General features: G+C 34.2%; 1 protein-coding gene across 1 annotated transcript; it reads left to right on the top strand.

The window, feature by feature from the left end:
- Positions 1 to 2,915: 2,915 nt before the first annotated feature.
- Positions 2,916 to 8,243, top strand: LOC137823596 (TOM1-like protein 6). Its single transcript, XM_068628800.2, has 9 exons — positions 2,916 to 3,406; positions 3,905 to 3,983; positions 4,123 to 4,221; positions 4,835 to 4,948; positions 5,460 to 5,623; positions 5,744 to 5,825; positions 5,911 to 5,996; positions 6,110 to 6,394; positions 6,781 to 8,243. Exons 1-9 carry the CDS (start codon positions 3,282 to 3,284, stop codon positions 7,988 to 7,990), a joined length of 2,244 nt encoding a protein of 747 aa, XP_068484901.1. The 5' UTR covers positions 2,916 to 3,281; the 3' UTR covers positions 7,991 to 8,243.
- Positions 8,244 to 16,591: the final 8,348 nt, after the last annotated feature.

Raw genomic sequence — 16,591 nt, 5'->3', positions numbered from 1 at the left:
TTGTCCATCAAAATGTGGTGATATTTTCAAAATTAAAACGGGTATAAAACGGCGGCTATGAGTTAAAACATCATTCTAAACCAAAACGTTTGGTGTACAAAAACGGCTATGAGTGGTAGTCGCTGTCTCAAAGTAAGTCTCCTATTAATTTAAAAGAAAAGTTGATCGAATGTTATGATTTTTAACCAACTTCAATTAATAATTGAATGCATATTAGAAAGAGAAGCACTCTTAGTAAAATACTATATAAAGTTAATAGATAATGAAATATACATTGACAAATTTGAAACTAATTTCATTATTAATCTTCTTTTAAAAGCAACACAATAGATTAGTAACATTCTAGAAAATATTAGTTCTTGTTAACAAGTGTCTTGGGCATTAGTTGACAAATTTAAAATATAAATATTAATTATAATTAATTAGAATATAAAAGTGGATTAATGGTATTTTATAATTAGACCTTATAAAATCATCTGTTGTACCTTCTTATATATTATGAAATATTTTATCTAATAAAATTTCATTAGAATAAATTTTAAACGATTCTGATATCATATCAAGAAATGAACTTTAAGTCTAACTCAACCTTATAAAACTAGTTTATAAGATGTAATCTACATCTACTTACTTATATACTATTAAATATTTTTATTTCTACTCGATGTGACATCAAATATGAATTAATTTTAATATAAAATACTCTCAGGAAAAAAAAAATATACAAAATCATCCAAACTAATATTCTTTAACATTAAAATTTAACAATTTGTAATGCGTTCCTTATTCTCTTTAAGTGCATTAAAATTCAAAGAGGATGTCCTTACCTTAATTAAACATAAGAGACTATAATAGTGTATTTGCTTCACCATAACACCTATTGCCTAGCCTAGTTTTATTTTTTTAATATGTATTTTTAATTGTTTTAAACCGTATATTGGAGATCCCACATCGACTAGAGATGAGGATAATTCATTGTATATAAGTGAGTGCAAACCTCACCTCATGAATTGGTTTTATGGGGTTGAGTTAGGCTTAAAGTCCACTTTGTAATATGGTATCAGAGCCATTTCAAGCTTATCCTAGCGAGTATTTGTTGACTTTATCAGGTCACTTACTATCGGGCTGTTATTGAATCACCTACCATACCTTGTTGCTTTATAAAGTATGAAAATATAATCATAAAAAGAAAAATATATATATGTACGTATTTTTGTTTTGAATAGTAAATTTTTATACTTTTATAATTGTGCTCGTTTCTTTAGTTTAAATAAATTAAAAGTAAAAAAAATAGAAAGAAAAAACAATTAATATATTAGTATTTGTCATAATTTTTATCAGCATTATTGATAGGAGACGATTAGCTCGATGAGCTTCCTCTCTCCTTTTGGTTTGCTTTCAGTGTGTCATTTTCACTTTAATGCTTATACAATGATGCCACCAAAATAGTAAGTGTGCAATGCATAAAATAAATTAATAAAATAATATTCTTTTCAAAAACTTCATTTACACACTATTTCTTGGTTTATATATACAACACAACACAACAAACTGAAAATTGTTTCAATTTTAATTTCAAACCTAATTCACATTTTCTATATTTACATTTTCTTCTCAAATTATCTCCTTTTTCTTCTTCATCATCATCATCATAACAAAATAATATCATGCTTACTATTTAGTCTATTTTTTTTATTTAATAAAATATTTTGAGAATAAAATTGACTTCCCTCCAGTCCCAAAAGCTACCATCTTTGGAAATAATTTATTTTTCCACAAGAAAAGTTTTTCTTTTCAAAATTTTAGGGCGCAAGATATTTAAAATTGTTCTAGAGGAGTATAAATGTAATATTAAAGAAATAGAAAAAAAGGGTTGTATCATCACTATACGTTGGAATCACATTTGCAAGAAAATAATGTTGTAATTTTTTTTAATGTTTGGTGATTAATGACTATCTTATATAAACATGAATTAGTTATAAATCTTTTGTTTTAAATATTTTTTTTTTTAAATTGCTGCAATTAAGAATTATAAATATTGTAATGTTTAATTTCTTTTATTACTATAAATTACATCCTAACTTTTTAAAATTACTACTTATCATGTTTATTTTTAAATATATTACATTGTTAAAATGTAATGATATCTTGTAAAAATCATTAAATATTAATTAATTAAAATAAAAAACAATTAATTATCAGATAAATATAATAAAAAATTAGCTATTATAGTCTAATTTTAATATTATAGTAAGATATTATCTACCACCTTATCCAGTATCTTAATATAATCATTAAAGTTAAATGTTATTTACCATCCACAATTAAATCATAGGTGTCTATGCATTCTAATATTATCACTTTTATGCTGTTGGAGTGAGATGCATCAACATGACATAGTTTAACACATGATTGATCATAACATCAAATCATAATAACACTACATGATCTTTTGGAATAGAAATCTACTCCAAAAAATCTAGATTGTTTATATTTGTATTTACAATTTTCTATCAGTACTTCATCTCTTCAGAGTTAGAAAGATTCAAACAATTTCTGCCATTCAAATAATCTTCACAAGTATCTAATTATGATTTATAATGAGGTACAAATTAAGAAATACTTTTATATTCTTATAGTTCAATGTAATGTAAATTGAAATAAATGAATCATGGTTTGTAAGTGTGAATAATTAAATATCTTTTGAGATTTTGAAATGATTATTAATTACTATAAAGTCAAAGAATTTGTATGGGTGACAGAACAATTTCAACAGCGGAAAAGGAAACCCAAATTCAAATGTGCTTCTCCTCATCACGTGCCAATAGCGCGTGGGTTACACAGGCATGGGAGAGCGAGTGCACCTATCACACCGCACAAAACTCGCACCCCTTTCAGCTAAGAAAACGAAAAATATAGAATGATAAAGGAAAATTACGCACACTTTCCGGGAAAAAAATTTGTATCGAGAAAATAATGGAAAAGAGAAAATTCCCCGATTCCCCTTTCTTAGCTCAGAGAGAGAAATAAAAAAAAAAATAAAAATAAAAAACTATTCTATTTGAGAAAACAAGCGACGACTATTCCGGTTATTATTTTGATGTTTCCATTCACGAATTGCGTTAGGGTTTCGTAATTTTGCACTCTTCCAAACAATCGTTGCGGTGCTTATTAGAACAATTTTGGTGGAAAGTTTTCATCTTTTTTTGGGTCGTTAAATCCAGAATTGATTTTGGTGCTCCTTGAAGAAGTTTCAGAAAGAGAGAGGGGGGACGGATACGATGTCTTCTTCTTCTTCTTCTTCCTCTGCTACTGTCGCAGTGGAGAAGGCAACCAGCGATCTTCTTATGGGCCCTGATTGGACCATGAACATCGAAATTTGTGATTCCATCAATTCTAATCATTGGTAATCTTCAACTACAAGAAAAGGAGGAAGATAGATAGCATATCAATTTCGATAATATGTTTTATTTTATTTTATTTTGAAGGGTTTGACTTTCATCAAATACCACATGTTTATGTCTTTGAATATGATGCTCCACTTAATGTTTGTTGGTTCTGTCATCGGATGGAATTTTGGGACTAAAGTTGTTGTTGATGGTAGTTAGTATTTTCTTTGTGATGAAACTGACAATAAGATTGTATTATTGGGAAAAGAGTGGAAACTGGTTGTTCCTTTTTTCTGATTCTATTCATTTTTTTCTATTGTTTATAATTCTTGTGATTTTTAATTTTCTCATGCATAACTGTTGTCAAAATTGAACAATTTTTTACCTTCAGTTTCCTTTCAGAAAAACCAGGGTCCATGGATGACACTGCAAACTGTGCTTCTTTCTCGTTATTTGCACTGGTCTTTTAAGTTTTTACTGAATCTTTGATGAATACTGCATGTTTAATTTCTCAGGCAGCCAAAAGATGTGGTAAAAGCTGTGAAGAGGAGATTACAACATAGGAGCTCTAGAGTTCAATTACTAGCTCTAACGGTACTTTGTTGGCACTGGCTTTTGGTCTTACTTTTCTGTATTTGGCTCAAGTTGTTTGTGGCCGTGTCCTCCTGGATTACTTAACTTTAAAATTCATTTGTTTGGAGCTTGATTTGTGGTTTCTGTTTGTCTACCCCAGCTGCTGGAGACAATGGTAAAGAACTGTGGTGATTTTGTGCACTTTCAAATTGCTGAGAGGAACATACTGGAAGAGATGATCAAAATCATAAGGAAAAAGGTAAGGTGGTTTTAGTTGGATTGGAAACTTAAGATGTTCCTGGTTTAGTTTGTATATTTGATGCTTGAAAGGAATTGTTATTGCATTCTTCATGGAATTTGTGATTATAAATGCAAATGTCAGGATCTAATCTATTTTGTTATTATTTATGACATCTAAGGGTGTAATTCTTTGAAATGCTCTTTTGCCTAATTCAATATATATCCAAATCTAGTCCGGCGGCTACTGCTGTACATTATTAATGACGAGTATGTTGTAGTCTTTTGTGGAGATTTCCGTAGTATATGATTCTATATTAGATAGGTTACTGGATCATTTGCTCAAAACTACCTGTGTGTTAAATGTACATGGGCAGTATTTGTCTTTCAAAAAAGAAAGTTGTAATGTGCAGTTGAACTGTTATAGAATCTATCTACATGTTGATATGTGAATACAAAGATTGTTTTTATTGGTAGAAGTCCCCCTGTTTTTTTACTTATCAAAACAATCTTAATATTTACTCATCAAAATATGGATGGGTTCTTTATCTGTTAAATTACTACTGTTTCCAGCAAACTATTTTTTTTATTTGATTTGTCTAGTCTAACATGAAATACATGTAATGATTATTTAGGCAGATATGCAAGTGAGGGATAAAATCTTAATGTTGCTGGACTCATGGCAAGAGGCATTTGGGGGACCAGGTGGTAAACATCCCCAGTACTATTGGGCATATGAGGAGTTAAAGGTAATACTTGATAAAAATTTTGTATTGGTTTTTGTCAATCTCTTCATTGATAGTTTCATGTGCAAAGTGGTATGCTAGATTTTCAAAATTATATAATTGGCATTTGTGTATACTCTGTAAATGATTGACAATCGGTTCATCTTAAGGGTGAGATTACAAATTTAGGAAGACACTTTTACTTATTCTAATATGTAATACAAATTTGTATTTTGTACTAAATGCGTCACCTAAACAAAACACATATAGATGCTTTGCCTAAAACTATAAAGTTCTTGGAAATCTTTAGTGACAAATGGGTGAATTTTAACTTTATAAGATTCCACATACTTTATTCCATCAACACCTCAGTGTGGAGAATTGTCCCCTGGCAAAAGCTCCCGTTTGTTCCAAATTTACGTTTTATGTACAGGAAAGATTGCATTGATATCTGTAAGCCATATCCACATGTGAGCTATTCAACGACCATCAGATTTTATCACCATAATATTATGTTGAATTATGTGAATGACAGCGATCTGGAGTAGTTTTTCCAAAAAGATCACCAGATGCAGCTCCAATATTTACTCCTCCTCCTACCCATCCAAATGTAAGAAATATGCCAGCTGGATATGGGATGCCAAGCAATTCATCAAAAACACTGGATGAAACTATGGCGACTGAGATAGAAAGTTTAAGGTTAATGTCTGCCTTCTTTTTTTTTTCCTTTTCACCCTTGCTTCCTCTGCTGTCCTTTGTATGACAGAACTTCTGTGTTATCATATTTGCTTTTAAGCTAACTTCTCTTGAAATACTCAGTATGTCAAGCTTGGAGTCCATGCGACATGTTTTGGATCTGTTAAGTGACATGTTGCAGGCTGTGAATCCTAGTGATCGTGCAGTAAGTTAAACTGTTTTTCATGGTCTTCTGAATCCTCCCTTTGTTTAAGTGAAATGATTTAACGTCTGAGTTTTATGCTTTATAGGCTGTAAAAGATGAAGTAATTATTGATCTTGTTGATCGCTGTCGCACAAACCAGAAAAAGTTGATGCAAATGCTAACAACAACTGGGTTAGTTCAACTCGGATTTTCCATCTGGCACACACCCAAATATACTTGTTTGTTACTTCGTGAAGTCTGTCTGCAGATATGTGGGTTTTGTTCTCATCTTGGTTTTGTCATAGGGATGAGGAGCTTCTTGGACGAGGCCTGGAATTAAATGATAGTATTCAAGGTTTGCTAGCTAGGCATGATGCAATTGCTTCTGGTACTGTGTTTCCAATTCAAGGAGCAAGTCCCAGCACTGTGTCAACTGAAGCTCGATCTACTGTAGATCAATCCAATCTAAACAGCTCCAGCCCTGGAGAGTCTTCAACACCTAGAGCTAGCTCTTCAGCCATAGTGCTTTCTGAAACCAGGAGCCAGAGTGATGAGGAGGAAGAGGATGAATTTGCACTGCTAGCTCGGAGGTCACTTAGATCTGCTAATATACTTAATATTTTGTGCCTCGTGGTTATTGAAACATGTTTTTCTTTTCAGTCTTGCTTGCTTATAACTTCAAAATAAACTAGTTTAGAATATCTGTTTAGGTCTTTTATCTATGGACATGAATGGATAAGCATGTGCAATGGGATTATGTACCCTTTGTTTTATAGAAGTCAAAATGCGTTGAGCATGTATTTTCGTTTTATACTTCCACTCATGTTATTTCATTCTGTCCTACAACTATTTTTTAGAAGCCCTAGTTTTGTTATAGAATTTCTTGTAAAGCCCTTATACCAGTATGTATTGTTTTACCATGGGTAATGGTAATGAGATTGTTCTACCATGTCAATAATTTTTTTTATTTTTGCAGGCATTCTAAGGCGCAGCTTGTGATTTCAAATGATGCCGCAACTGGTTCCAGCGAAAGTTCAGTTAATATTAGCACCAAAACTCCACATGTTCCAAACCCCTCAACCTCAGTCCCATCCAATGCATTAGTTATTTCCAACCCTCCTGCCCCAGTTAGTATTGCAAAGGATCAGGACATTATTGACTTACTTAGTATCACTTTGTCAATGTCACCATCCCCACAGACAAGTTATGCACCATCCCCACAGACAAGTTATGCACCGTCTCCACAGGCAACATATGCACCATCACCCTCTAGTCAAGGCATGCATCAGATACCTGTTCAGTCCAGATCAGAAGGGTATTCTTTTGCTTCCCAAACATATCCGGCAAATTTGTCTTACAACAGTTACGTTGTCCCTTGGGCTCAACCTCAATCTAAGTCAGAATTTCAAACCCAGCCTCAACAACAACAACAGACGTATCAATCCCAATCTAATCCCCCAACCCCACCCTCATCTCGACATACACATTATGAATCTGAACAACAGCATCATCAACCGACCCAGCAGGACCGGTCTCAGCCCCAGTCTGAGCAACAACAACCTCAACATAATCAATATAGCCTTCACCAACAACATTTGCAACCTCATAATCAACAGCAACCTCTACAGTATCAGTCTGAGCAACAACAACCTCAACATAATCAATATAGCCTTCACCAACAACATTTGCAACCTCATAATCAACAGCAACCTCTACAGTATCAGCCGCAGCATCAAACACTGCAATCTCAACCCCAACCTCATCCACACTCACAACCCCAACCGCATTCACAGTATCAACAACAGCAACAATTTCAGAATCAACATCTTCAATACCCTGCAAGATATCCTCCCCCACCATGGGCAGCTACACCTGGATATACGAACTATCAAAATCACTCGCCTGCTACAAATGTGAATTCAACACAAGCCAATACAACAGTATCTTATCCTTCTGCTCCAGGGGTTAGGCCCGTGCTACACAATAATGCATTTCCTGCCAAAGTAGGTATCGGTGGAACTCCTGCGAGTGCAACAGGACAAAAGACTTTTGTTCCATCTTACAGGTTATTTGAAGATTTGAATGTTTTCGGAAACACAGACGGAAAGGTTAAGATGACCAGCAGTGGTTCATCATCCAATTTGTCAGGGACAATGGGACCTGGTATGATTGGGGGTCGTAAGTGAAGTGCTCTCTCTCTCTCTCTCTCTTGTGTAAAAAATGTGTTGATATACTGTAAAAAATGGGACCAGCAGTATTGTTTGCAGCTTCTCATTTGCATCTTATGGAAGCTCTCTATATTGATACAAGTGACTCTTCCTATTTTATGAGTAACAACAGATCATAAAGTCATTAGCTGAGTGTTACCTCAGACGACAGACTTTGAACATTCTTTGATGTAATATTTAGTTTCTGGTAGTGTTTCTCGTACTTATGTTCTTTCATGATGTCATTAATTATTGAGAACATATACACTTGTAAGGTAGCCATCAAATCACGACACGTAGTTAACATGGACAAATCCATACATATTGACAAGTCTGATGTGAATTTTTAACAAGGAAAATTAATATTCATCGCATTGGTATTATGAATCTGGATTTTGGATCAGTAAATCGATTTACATGTGCGAATTTTGGATAGGCTTGATTTCAGATTCTTCAAGGCACTTTGGGATTCATATCCATTTTCAATCCCTGTAATTTCTCAAGATATCTTTTTTTATTAATAAATCCATTTTTATTTGTGGTAATATTTTCATATAATTTAAACAGTATGTAGGAATAAAAGTACATCCGAGGACAATGTTTACGTGCACCACTCTAACTGAAATATTTATTCCATACTTGTTTTGATCGACCCATTTTGCATTTTATTATTAAAAACTTTAAAATCCTTATATAACCTTTTTTATGGAAATTCTTTTTTAGATGTGGTAGTAAATCTCAAACCCCACGAATGCGTAATCTGCCTTGCAACGTCGTGACCTTATAACAAGAAAATATCACGAGGTACTAAAACCACTTCCCCATAGAGAAATATCATATCTGTGCACAAAGGGATTTTTTTTTTATCAGCACAAAGGGAATATGTTGAGGTTTTTTCTTCCTCTACTCCTTTTAAGTTTTGAAATACTTGTTTTGTCCATTGAACTTTTATTTGAAACAGTCTTCTTCCCCAATGTGATTTTGCTTATTTCTATGTTTATGTAATCCTTTCATTTGCATTGGTTTTCCTATTTTCTCTCAACAAGTAGGTTCTTTAATGCATTTTGCTTTACTTTTTATGATCAAGTCTAACAATCTTCAACTGAAGACTAATTTCAATATGTCTTCACACGTCAATTAATGCAACAACCTTCTCTTGTATGTTATTCTAACAAGTAAATTGAAGTTGAGCACAACTTCGGATTCCTTTTATAGTGATTCCTTCTGTGTTCGTCTTCTCGTCTTCCCGACTTCTAGGCTTAGTGATTTTCGGTTTGTACTTCCCTTCTCCGAGATGAGTGGGGTGGGATACCTGCGAAGGCCCTCTAACGCTCAAGTTAGTCCGAGTACAATATGCAGGTGAGTTAAGAGTGAAATATTACCTTTTGATGCTGGGTCTCCTCAGGTATTTATAACTTTGGGATGAGCCTCAACTGTTATGGGCTTACTCTTGGATTCAAACGAGGGTCCAAGTGTACCTTAATCATAGTTTATAATTAAATTGATTTAATTACAGTTAATCATGGATTTATTGTTTGTTCTTAGATTCATTAGACCTTGTCGACCATTCGGCCTCTCGGTCATCCGATAGTACATTTGCTCCCCAGGCTTAAGTGGAATTATTAAAATGTAACGTTGAGTCTATAAAAGAAAAATTGTTTTGTCTTTAGATAGATGTCTATCCCGGGAGAGGTTTCTTATCGAACTCTCGGTAGGGAATCACTTGGGTGAATTCTACCTTCACCAAGAGGTTTCATATCAGACTCTCGGTAGGGTTTCACTTCAGTGAATTCTACCTTCGTCGAGATGCGTTTTTTTATCGGACTTTCGATAGGGCTTCACATAGGTGAATTCTACATTCACCAAGAGGTTTCTTGTCTGACTTTCGACAGGGATTCTTATAGGTGAATTCTACTTATTAATTGTAGTCATTCACTTTCACCATAATCGATGAAAGTGAACCTCTTCAATTTAGGATCAAGTGTTGATGAAGATTCATCCAAAAGAAGAATATATTTGATCTCTTAAACCCTGTATAAATTTGTAAATAGTAGAATATGAAATTTCCTTCCTGCACTTGTATTTTGGGTCAAAATTAGAATAAAAATAAACTCTAAACCTAAGATTAAAATGATGCATATAAGAGTATCTACAAAGCCTAACTTGTCAAGCAAGCTAGGATTTAGTAGAAGACCTAGGGCTACTCCATACCTTAACCTTAACTTGCTATGCAAGCTAAGGTTTAGGTAGCTTGAGAAACATGCCACTTTCTCTCCTTCTTTCCTGTAAATACTCTTCATGTGTAATTCGGACTTGTTTGAGTAAAGAAATTATGTCAAATTACAAATTCATTTTCTCTCCTTGATCTCACTCTAATCCTTGCTAGAGTTAAAGACCAAGCTTAGGGTTCTAAGAAGAAGAACAATTCTTCTTCTTGCTTCCTTGAGAAGTTTGATCCATGAACATCATTCCTTTCATTCCCTTTTATATCCAAAGTCTTTCATTGCCTCATTCATCCAATTCCATTCGATCATCAACAATTGCAAAGCATGGAAGCTTCATCTCCTTCCATCAAGTGTATTCCTTCCTTAATCACTAACGTGCACATGTGATACACAACAAAAATCTCTAAGATGTGAGAATTTTGTCTCTTTCCACTCCATACCTCTTTTGGTATTTTGTACTCCAATGGTACCGATGGACCTCAATTGATTAAGTAAGTTGTTGTGTTGATCATTTCTGCCTATAACTGTTTCGACAAGCCTAACTGCAAATACAAGCTTATGGCCCTTTTAGTTAACGTTCGACTCATATGCCCAGCTACACCATTGTGTTGAGGTGAACCCAACACAATCTTTTCCATTTTGATCCTCTACTCATATCAAAACCTTTTAAATTTATTGTCTTCATATTCACGATTATTGTCAGTTCTAAGGTTTTCTTATCTCTCATACTATCTCATTTTTTTTACCATGGCTTTCCAAATCTTGAAAGCCTCAAATACTTATGATTTTTGTTTTAGAAAGTAAACTTACCTTCCTAAATGATCATATATAAAAGCAACAAAGTATTTTTTTTCCACCAATGGACAATCGTTGGCCCCCAAACAACAGCAGACAAGCTCAAGTCTCTCTCTCTCTTAGGGGTTTTCCACTTGTCGAAAAACATGCTTTCCAAGCATACAATCTTCACATATGTTAATTTCTATTGATCAAATAGTTAGTAACATGATCTTCGTTCCTTTTTTACTCGATGACCTAACCTTCGGGCCATAGATTGAAATTTTCATTTATTGTAATTATAATCAAATGAGATGCTTCATTAGTCTTGTAAAAAATACTACTTTTTTTACCATATGCAATTGTTGTTGCACCCTTTAAAAATTTCCAAAATAATACTTTTGGGTAGCCATCATCGTCTAATTGACCTACTGAGATTAATTTCTTTTTCAAGTCGAGAATATTTCTAACATTTTTCAATTTCCATGCAGACCCATTTAATTTAATCTTCACTACAACTTTACCAAAAATCTCACAAAATTTCTCATTACCAAGATAAACTTTATTGAGATATCTGATGACATACTTCTTAAAAAACTATTTCTGTGAAGTGGTATGAAAGGATGCTTCAAAGTCTATAACACCCAAGAATCTTCCTTATTTTGTAAGGAACAAATCAATGCATCCTTTCTTTCTGATGTAGAAGCAACATTTTCCTCTACCTTCACCACTATATTCTTTGATACACTCTTGCATTGATTTTTATAATGTCTAATATTTCCAAAATTCCAACACTAATTGTCTTTAAGTTATGAAAATTGTGATGATTCTTGGACATGAACATTTTATCACTTCCTCTGCTTAAAATTCTTCCTCTTAACTTTGTATGTACAACTAAAGAGGTTGAAGATTCACTTGACTCTTTTCGTCAAATCTCTTCACTAAAAACAGATCATGAACATCGTTGAATTTTAACTTATTACTTACCAATGAACTACTCACAATTGTGACAATAACATTCCAATCTTTTGGTAAATAAGACAAAAGTATTAGTGCTCATACTTCTTTATCAAATTTTATTCCAATAAAACTCAATTGGGTTGTAACTATATTGAGTTCATTGAAATGTTGTCTTATCGATGCTCTTTCTTTCATCTGTAAATTGAATAATCGCCTCATCAAATGAACTTTGTTTGAGGTCGATGGAGTTTATACATATTACAAAGACACACCATGAGACCCAATGTGGTATTTTCTTTTGAAAAATATTGAATGCAACATCGTGGGATAATGTCAAACAGATAACTTTGTGGGCTTGTTTATCAAGAAGAGCTCAACCTTCATCTTTAATGTTCCTTGGTTTGTTTCTTGAGAGAGGTTGATACAACTTTTTCTAATACAAATTGTTGAACCAAGTAGTGTTCAAGCTTTGAAGAATCCAAACCCTTTGAAGAATGTTGAAGGCTAGGCTGTGCTTGTTGTTGCTGAGTTGTCCTAGATAGGATCTGGGGTAGATTGGTTATGTAATCCACTCTTGATTGAATCCAAAGCATAGACATTCTCAATCTTTTTAAAAGAAAAGTGTTTTTCAAACTAAGTGAAAAACAACCGATTGTTTTTTCGAAACAACCGATTGTTTTATACTTAGGTGTTTTTAGAAAAGGTAGAAAACTGTTTTTCAAATGGTTGAGCTGTTAAAACTAAAACAATCGATTGATTCGTGGAAACAACGGATTGTTTGTTTTGGTACCATAACAGAAAAACTGTTTTAGCTTTGGCTGAGCTTTAAATGTTTTAACTGATTGGGCTCCAGTCTTTAATGCTTTGACCAATCTTTTAAATGCAATGAATAAGTTTGTTAAGATTTCATAACAAACAATATCTTTGAATATATTCAGAAAAACAGATTTGAGTAAGTAGATTTTAACACAAGTTTTTGAGTTTTTCAAAGAGTTGAGATTGCTTAGAGATTGAGATTGATCAAAGAGTGTGAGATAGGATTTCTGCTTGTATTGATTTCATATTTGCTTCTGTAACAAGTGTAATCCTTGTATTCTGTTGAACAAGCTTATTTGTGTGGTTGCTGAGAAGTGTTGGGTGTTCTTGAGGGGATCAAGATCAGCATTCTTAGTGTTGGTGTGTTGGCCAAGAGAAGTGTGTGTCTTGAGGGGATCAAGGTCACTTTCTTGGTTGTGTTGTAAGTGATCTAGGTTTGATTGCTTAGTGGAATTCCTCAGTGGTTTCTGAGAAGACTGGATGTAGCTCTGGGTTTAGAGTGAACCAGTATAAACATCTGTGTGCATTCTCTCTATCCTTAATCTCTTTAAATTCAGTTTTGATATTTGTTTATTGGTATAAACAACCGATTGTTTCTGCGAAACAACCGATTGTTTTACTGGTGCTGTGCTTTTAGCTTTGTGTTTTGAAAAACTGATTTCTCAATCAAGGTATTCTTGAAGTAATTTCATTCAAGGCTTAAAAGTTTGCGAAAATCCTCTTTAAACAATTCACCCCCCCCCCCCTCTCGTTTAAGGCCATATATTCTAACAATTGGTATCAGAGCTTGGTTCTTGAAAGTTATTCAAGTTGATCCAAAAAAAAATTTCTATGGCTGGAAAACAATCTTTTGAGGAAGGTGCTTCAATCTACAAACCTCCTTTATTCTGTGGATTGAATTACAAATATTGGGAAGCCAGAATGAAAATCTTTGTGGAATCTATTGATCAAGGAATTTGGAATTCAATTGAGAATGGTCCTTACATTCCAAAGTTTAAAAAGAATGGTTCTTTAATTGCAAAACCTTGGTCTCAATGGACCAATGATGAATGTAAAATGGCCAAGCTTGATTGTACTGCTAAAAACATAATAGCTTCTGCACTAGATACTAATGAGTTTTTCAGGATATCAAAATGCAAAACTGCTAAAGATGACACACTCAAGGCTGCTCATGGAAACAATGAACCAAAGGAGGCAATGTCAAAGAGTCAAGCAAGAAGGAAAAGAAGGAAAAATAAGAAGAGCCTCAACCTTTGCTTCATGGCCAGAAAGGAGGATGACTCAAGTAGTGTAAGTTCATCAAACTCTGAAAATTATGGTCAATTACTTCAAGCCTTTCAAGAAACGCATGAAGAAGCCAACCGATTGGCCCTCTTGAACAATCGGTTAAAGGAAAAGAATAGCTGGCTTGAAAACATAATAAAAACACTGGAAGAGGAATTAGAAAATTCAAAAACAGATTTTGAAAACCTTGAAATCATCTACAAAAACTCCTCTTGCAAGTGTTATACTCTTGTTTGTGAAAATTGCGAAAATCTTGAAAATAAGGTTCACTATCTTGTTAAAACTGTGGATAAGCTTTCTAAAGGTCAATCCAACTTTGAGAATGTCTTGGCATCTCAAAACTGTGTTTTTGGAAAAGCTGGATTAGGTTTTAATCCACAAAACAAGCAAGATAGATTTTCAAAATCATTTTCGAAAATGCCAGAAAAACAATCGATTGGACCATCGAAACAACCGATTGTTACATGCTTTTATTGCATAAAAAGAGGTCATTCTGTGAGGTTCTGTAAAATCAGAAAATATGTTGTTCCTAAGGTTTTTATGAAGTGGATTCCTAAGTGTAATAAAGATTTAATTGATGAATGTAAACCAAATGGACCCACATTCATAAGGGGACCAAATCTTTGTACTTGAAAATTTTCTTTGTAGAAAAATCTTGGAGGAGAGCAAGCAACAATGGTACTTGGACATTGGATGTTCCAAGCATATGACAGGAGATAAATCAAAGTTCATGAGCATCTCCTTTAAGCAAGAAGGACATGTCACCTATGGGGACAACAACAAAGGAAGGATTCTTGGGAGAGGATCCATAGGAGACAAAGACATCTTGGTCATCCATGATGTGCTCTATGTAGAAGGCCTAAAGCATAATCTGCTGAGCATTAGCCAACTATGTGACAAGGGATATCAAGTGATGTTCAAGTCAAATACATGTGAAATCTATCTACCCAAAACCAAAGAGGTAATGTTGGTAGGTAAGAGAGTCAATAATGTGTATCTTCTAGATATCTCTTCACCATGTTCAATTGGATGTCTTCTATCCAAGCAAGATGAATCTTGGCTTTGGCACAGAAGAATTGCTCATATTCACATGAATCACTTGAACAAGTTAATTTCAAGGGATCTTGTGATTGGGCTACCAAAGCTCAAGTTTGAGAGGGATCACATTTGTGAAGCATGCCAAAAAGGGAAACAAGTGAAAAGTTCTTTCAAAATCAAAAACGTTGTTTCTTCTTTAAAACCTCTTGAACTTCTTCACATGGATCTCTTTGGACCCTCGAGAACTATGAGTCTTGGTGGAAATTATTATGCTCTTGTTATTGTTGATGATTTTTCTAGGTACACTTGGACTCTTTTCTTGGAATCAAAGAGTGATGCCTTTTCTGCATTCAAGAAGCTAGCAAGAAGGTTGTAAAATACAAAGAACAACAACATAGGCTCTATTAGAAGTGATCATGGAGGAGAATTCCAAAATGAGAAGTTCAGCAAATTCTGTGAGAAGATGGGGATTCTGCACAACTTCTCTGCTCCAAGAACTCCACAACAGAATGACGTGGTAGAGAGGAAGAACAGGTCTCTTGAAGAGTTAGCAAGAACAATGCTTAGTGAATCATCTCTTCCTAAGTACTTTTGGGCGGATGCAGTAAGCACTTCCTGTTATGTGATGAATAAAGTGCTTATAAGACCTATTCTGAAGAAGACTCCTTATGAACTCTTCAATGGAAGGAAGCCTAACATCAATCACCTCAGAATTTTTGGCTGCAGCTGTTTCGTTCTCAACAATGGAAAGGAAAATCTAGGGAAGTTTGATGAGAAAACGGATCTTGGCATCTTCATAGGGTATTCTCTCACAAGTCATGCATACAGAATCTACAACAAGAGGTTGATGACTGTAGAAGAATCAGTTCACGTTGTCTTTGATGAGGTAGATCACAGAAACATCCAAATCCCGAAGACCAGTGCTAAAGAAGAAGAATAGAGCATTAGTTTGGAGAAGCTGGAAATCTGTGCAGAAAAACAACCGGTTGATTCGCAGAAACAACCAATTGAAATTCTGCAACAGAGTGAGCTGCCCAAAGAGTGGAGGATTCCTAAAGATCTGTCAGTGGAAAACATCATAGGAAAGATAAAGGAAGGTGTCTCCACACGTAGCTCCATCTCAAACTTCTGCAGGCACACAACTTTCGTCTCTCAAATTGAGCCAAAGTTAATTGATGAAGCTCTCAAGGATGAGAAATGGATTGAAGCTATGCATGAGGAGTTGAATTAGTTTGCAAGGAATGAGGTATGGTTTCTTGTCCCTAGAACTGATGAAATGAACATTATTGGTTCGAAATGGGTTTTCAGGAACAAGTTAGATGAAGATGGTGTGATCACAAGGAACAAAGCAAGGCTAGTTGCCAAGGGCTACAATCAAGAGGAGGGCATAGATTATGGTGAAACCTTTGCTCCTGTTGCTAGATTGGAGGCTGTAAGGTTGCTGCTGACATTTGCTCGTATGAGTGGTTTCAAACTCTTCCAA

The sequence above is a fragment of the Phaseolus vulgaris genome, chromosome 8, assembly GCF_051622355.1.
Source record: "Phaseolus vulgaris cultivar YP4 chromosome 8, ASM5162235v1, whole genome shotgun sequence".
Taxonomy (NCBI): Eukaryota; Viridiplantae; Streptophyta; class Magnoliopsida; order Fabales; family Fabaceae; genus Phaseolus; species Phaseolus vulgaris.
This window is presented reverse-complemented; position numbering and strand designations above follow the sequence as displayed.

Coding starts and splice junctions, on each gene's coding strand:
- LOC137823596 (XM_068628800.2), top strand. CDS start 3,282: ATGTCTTCTTCTTCTTCTTCTTCCTCTGCTACTGTCGCAGTGGAGAAG. Junction 4,949..5,459: donor GGGCATATGAGGAGTTAAAG/GTAATACTTGAT, acceptor TGTGAATGACAG/CGATCTGGAGTAGTTTTTCC. Junction 5,997..6,109: donor CAAATGCTAACAACAACTGG/GTTAGTTCAACT, acceptor GTTTTGTCATAG/GGATGAGGAGCTTCTTGGAC.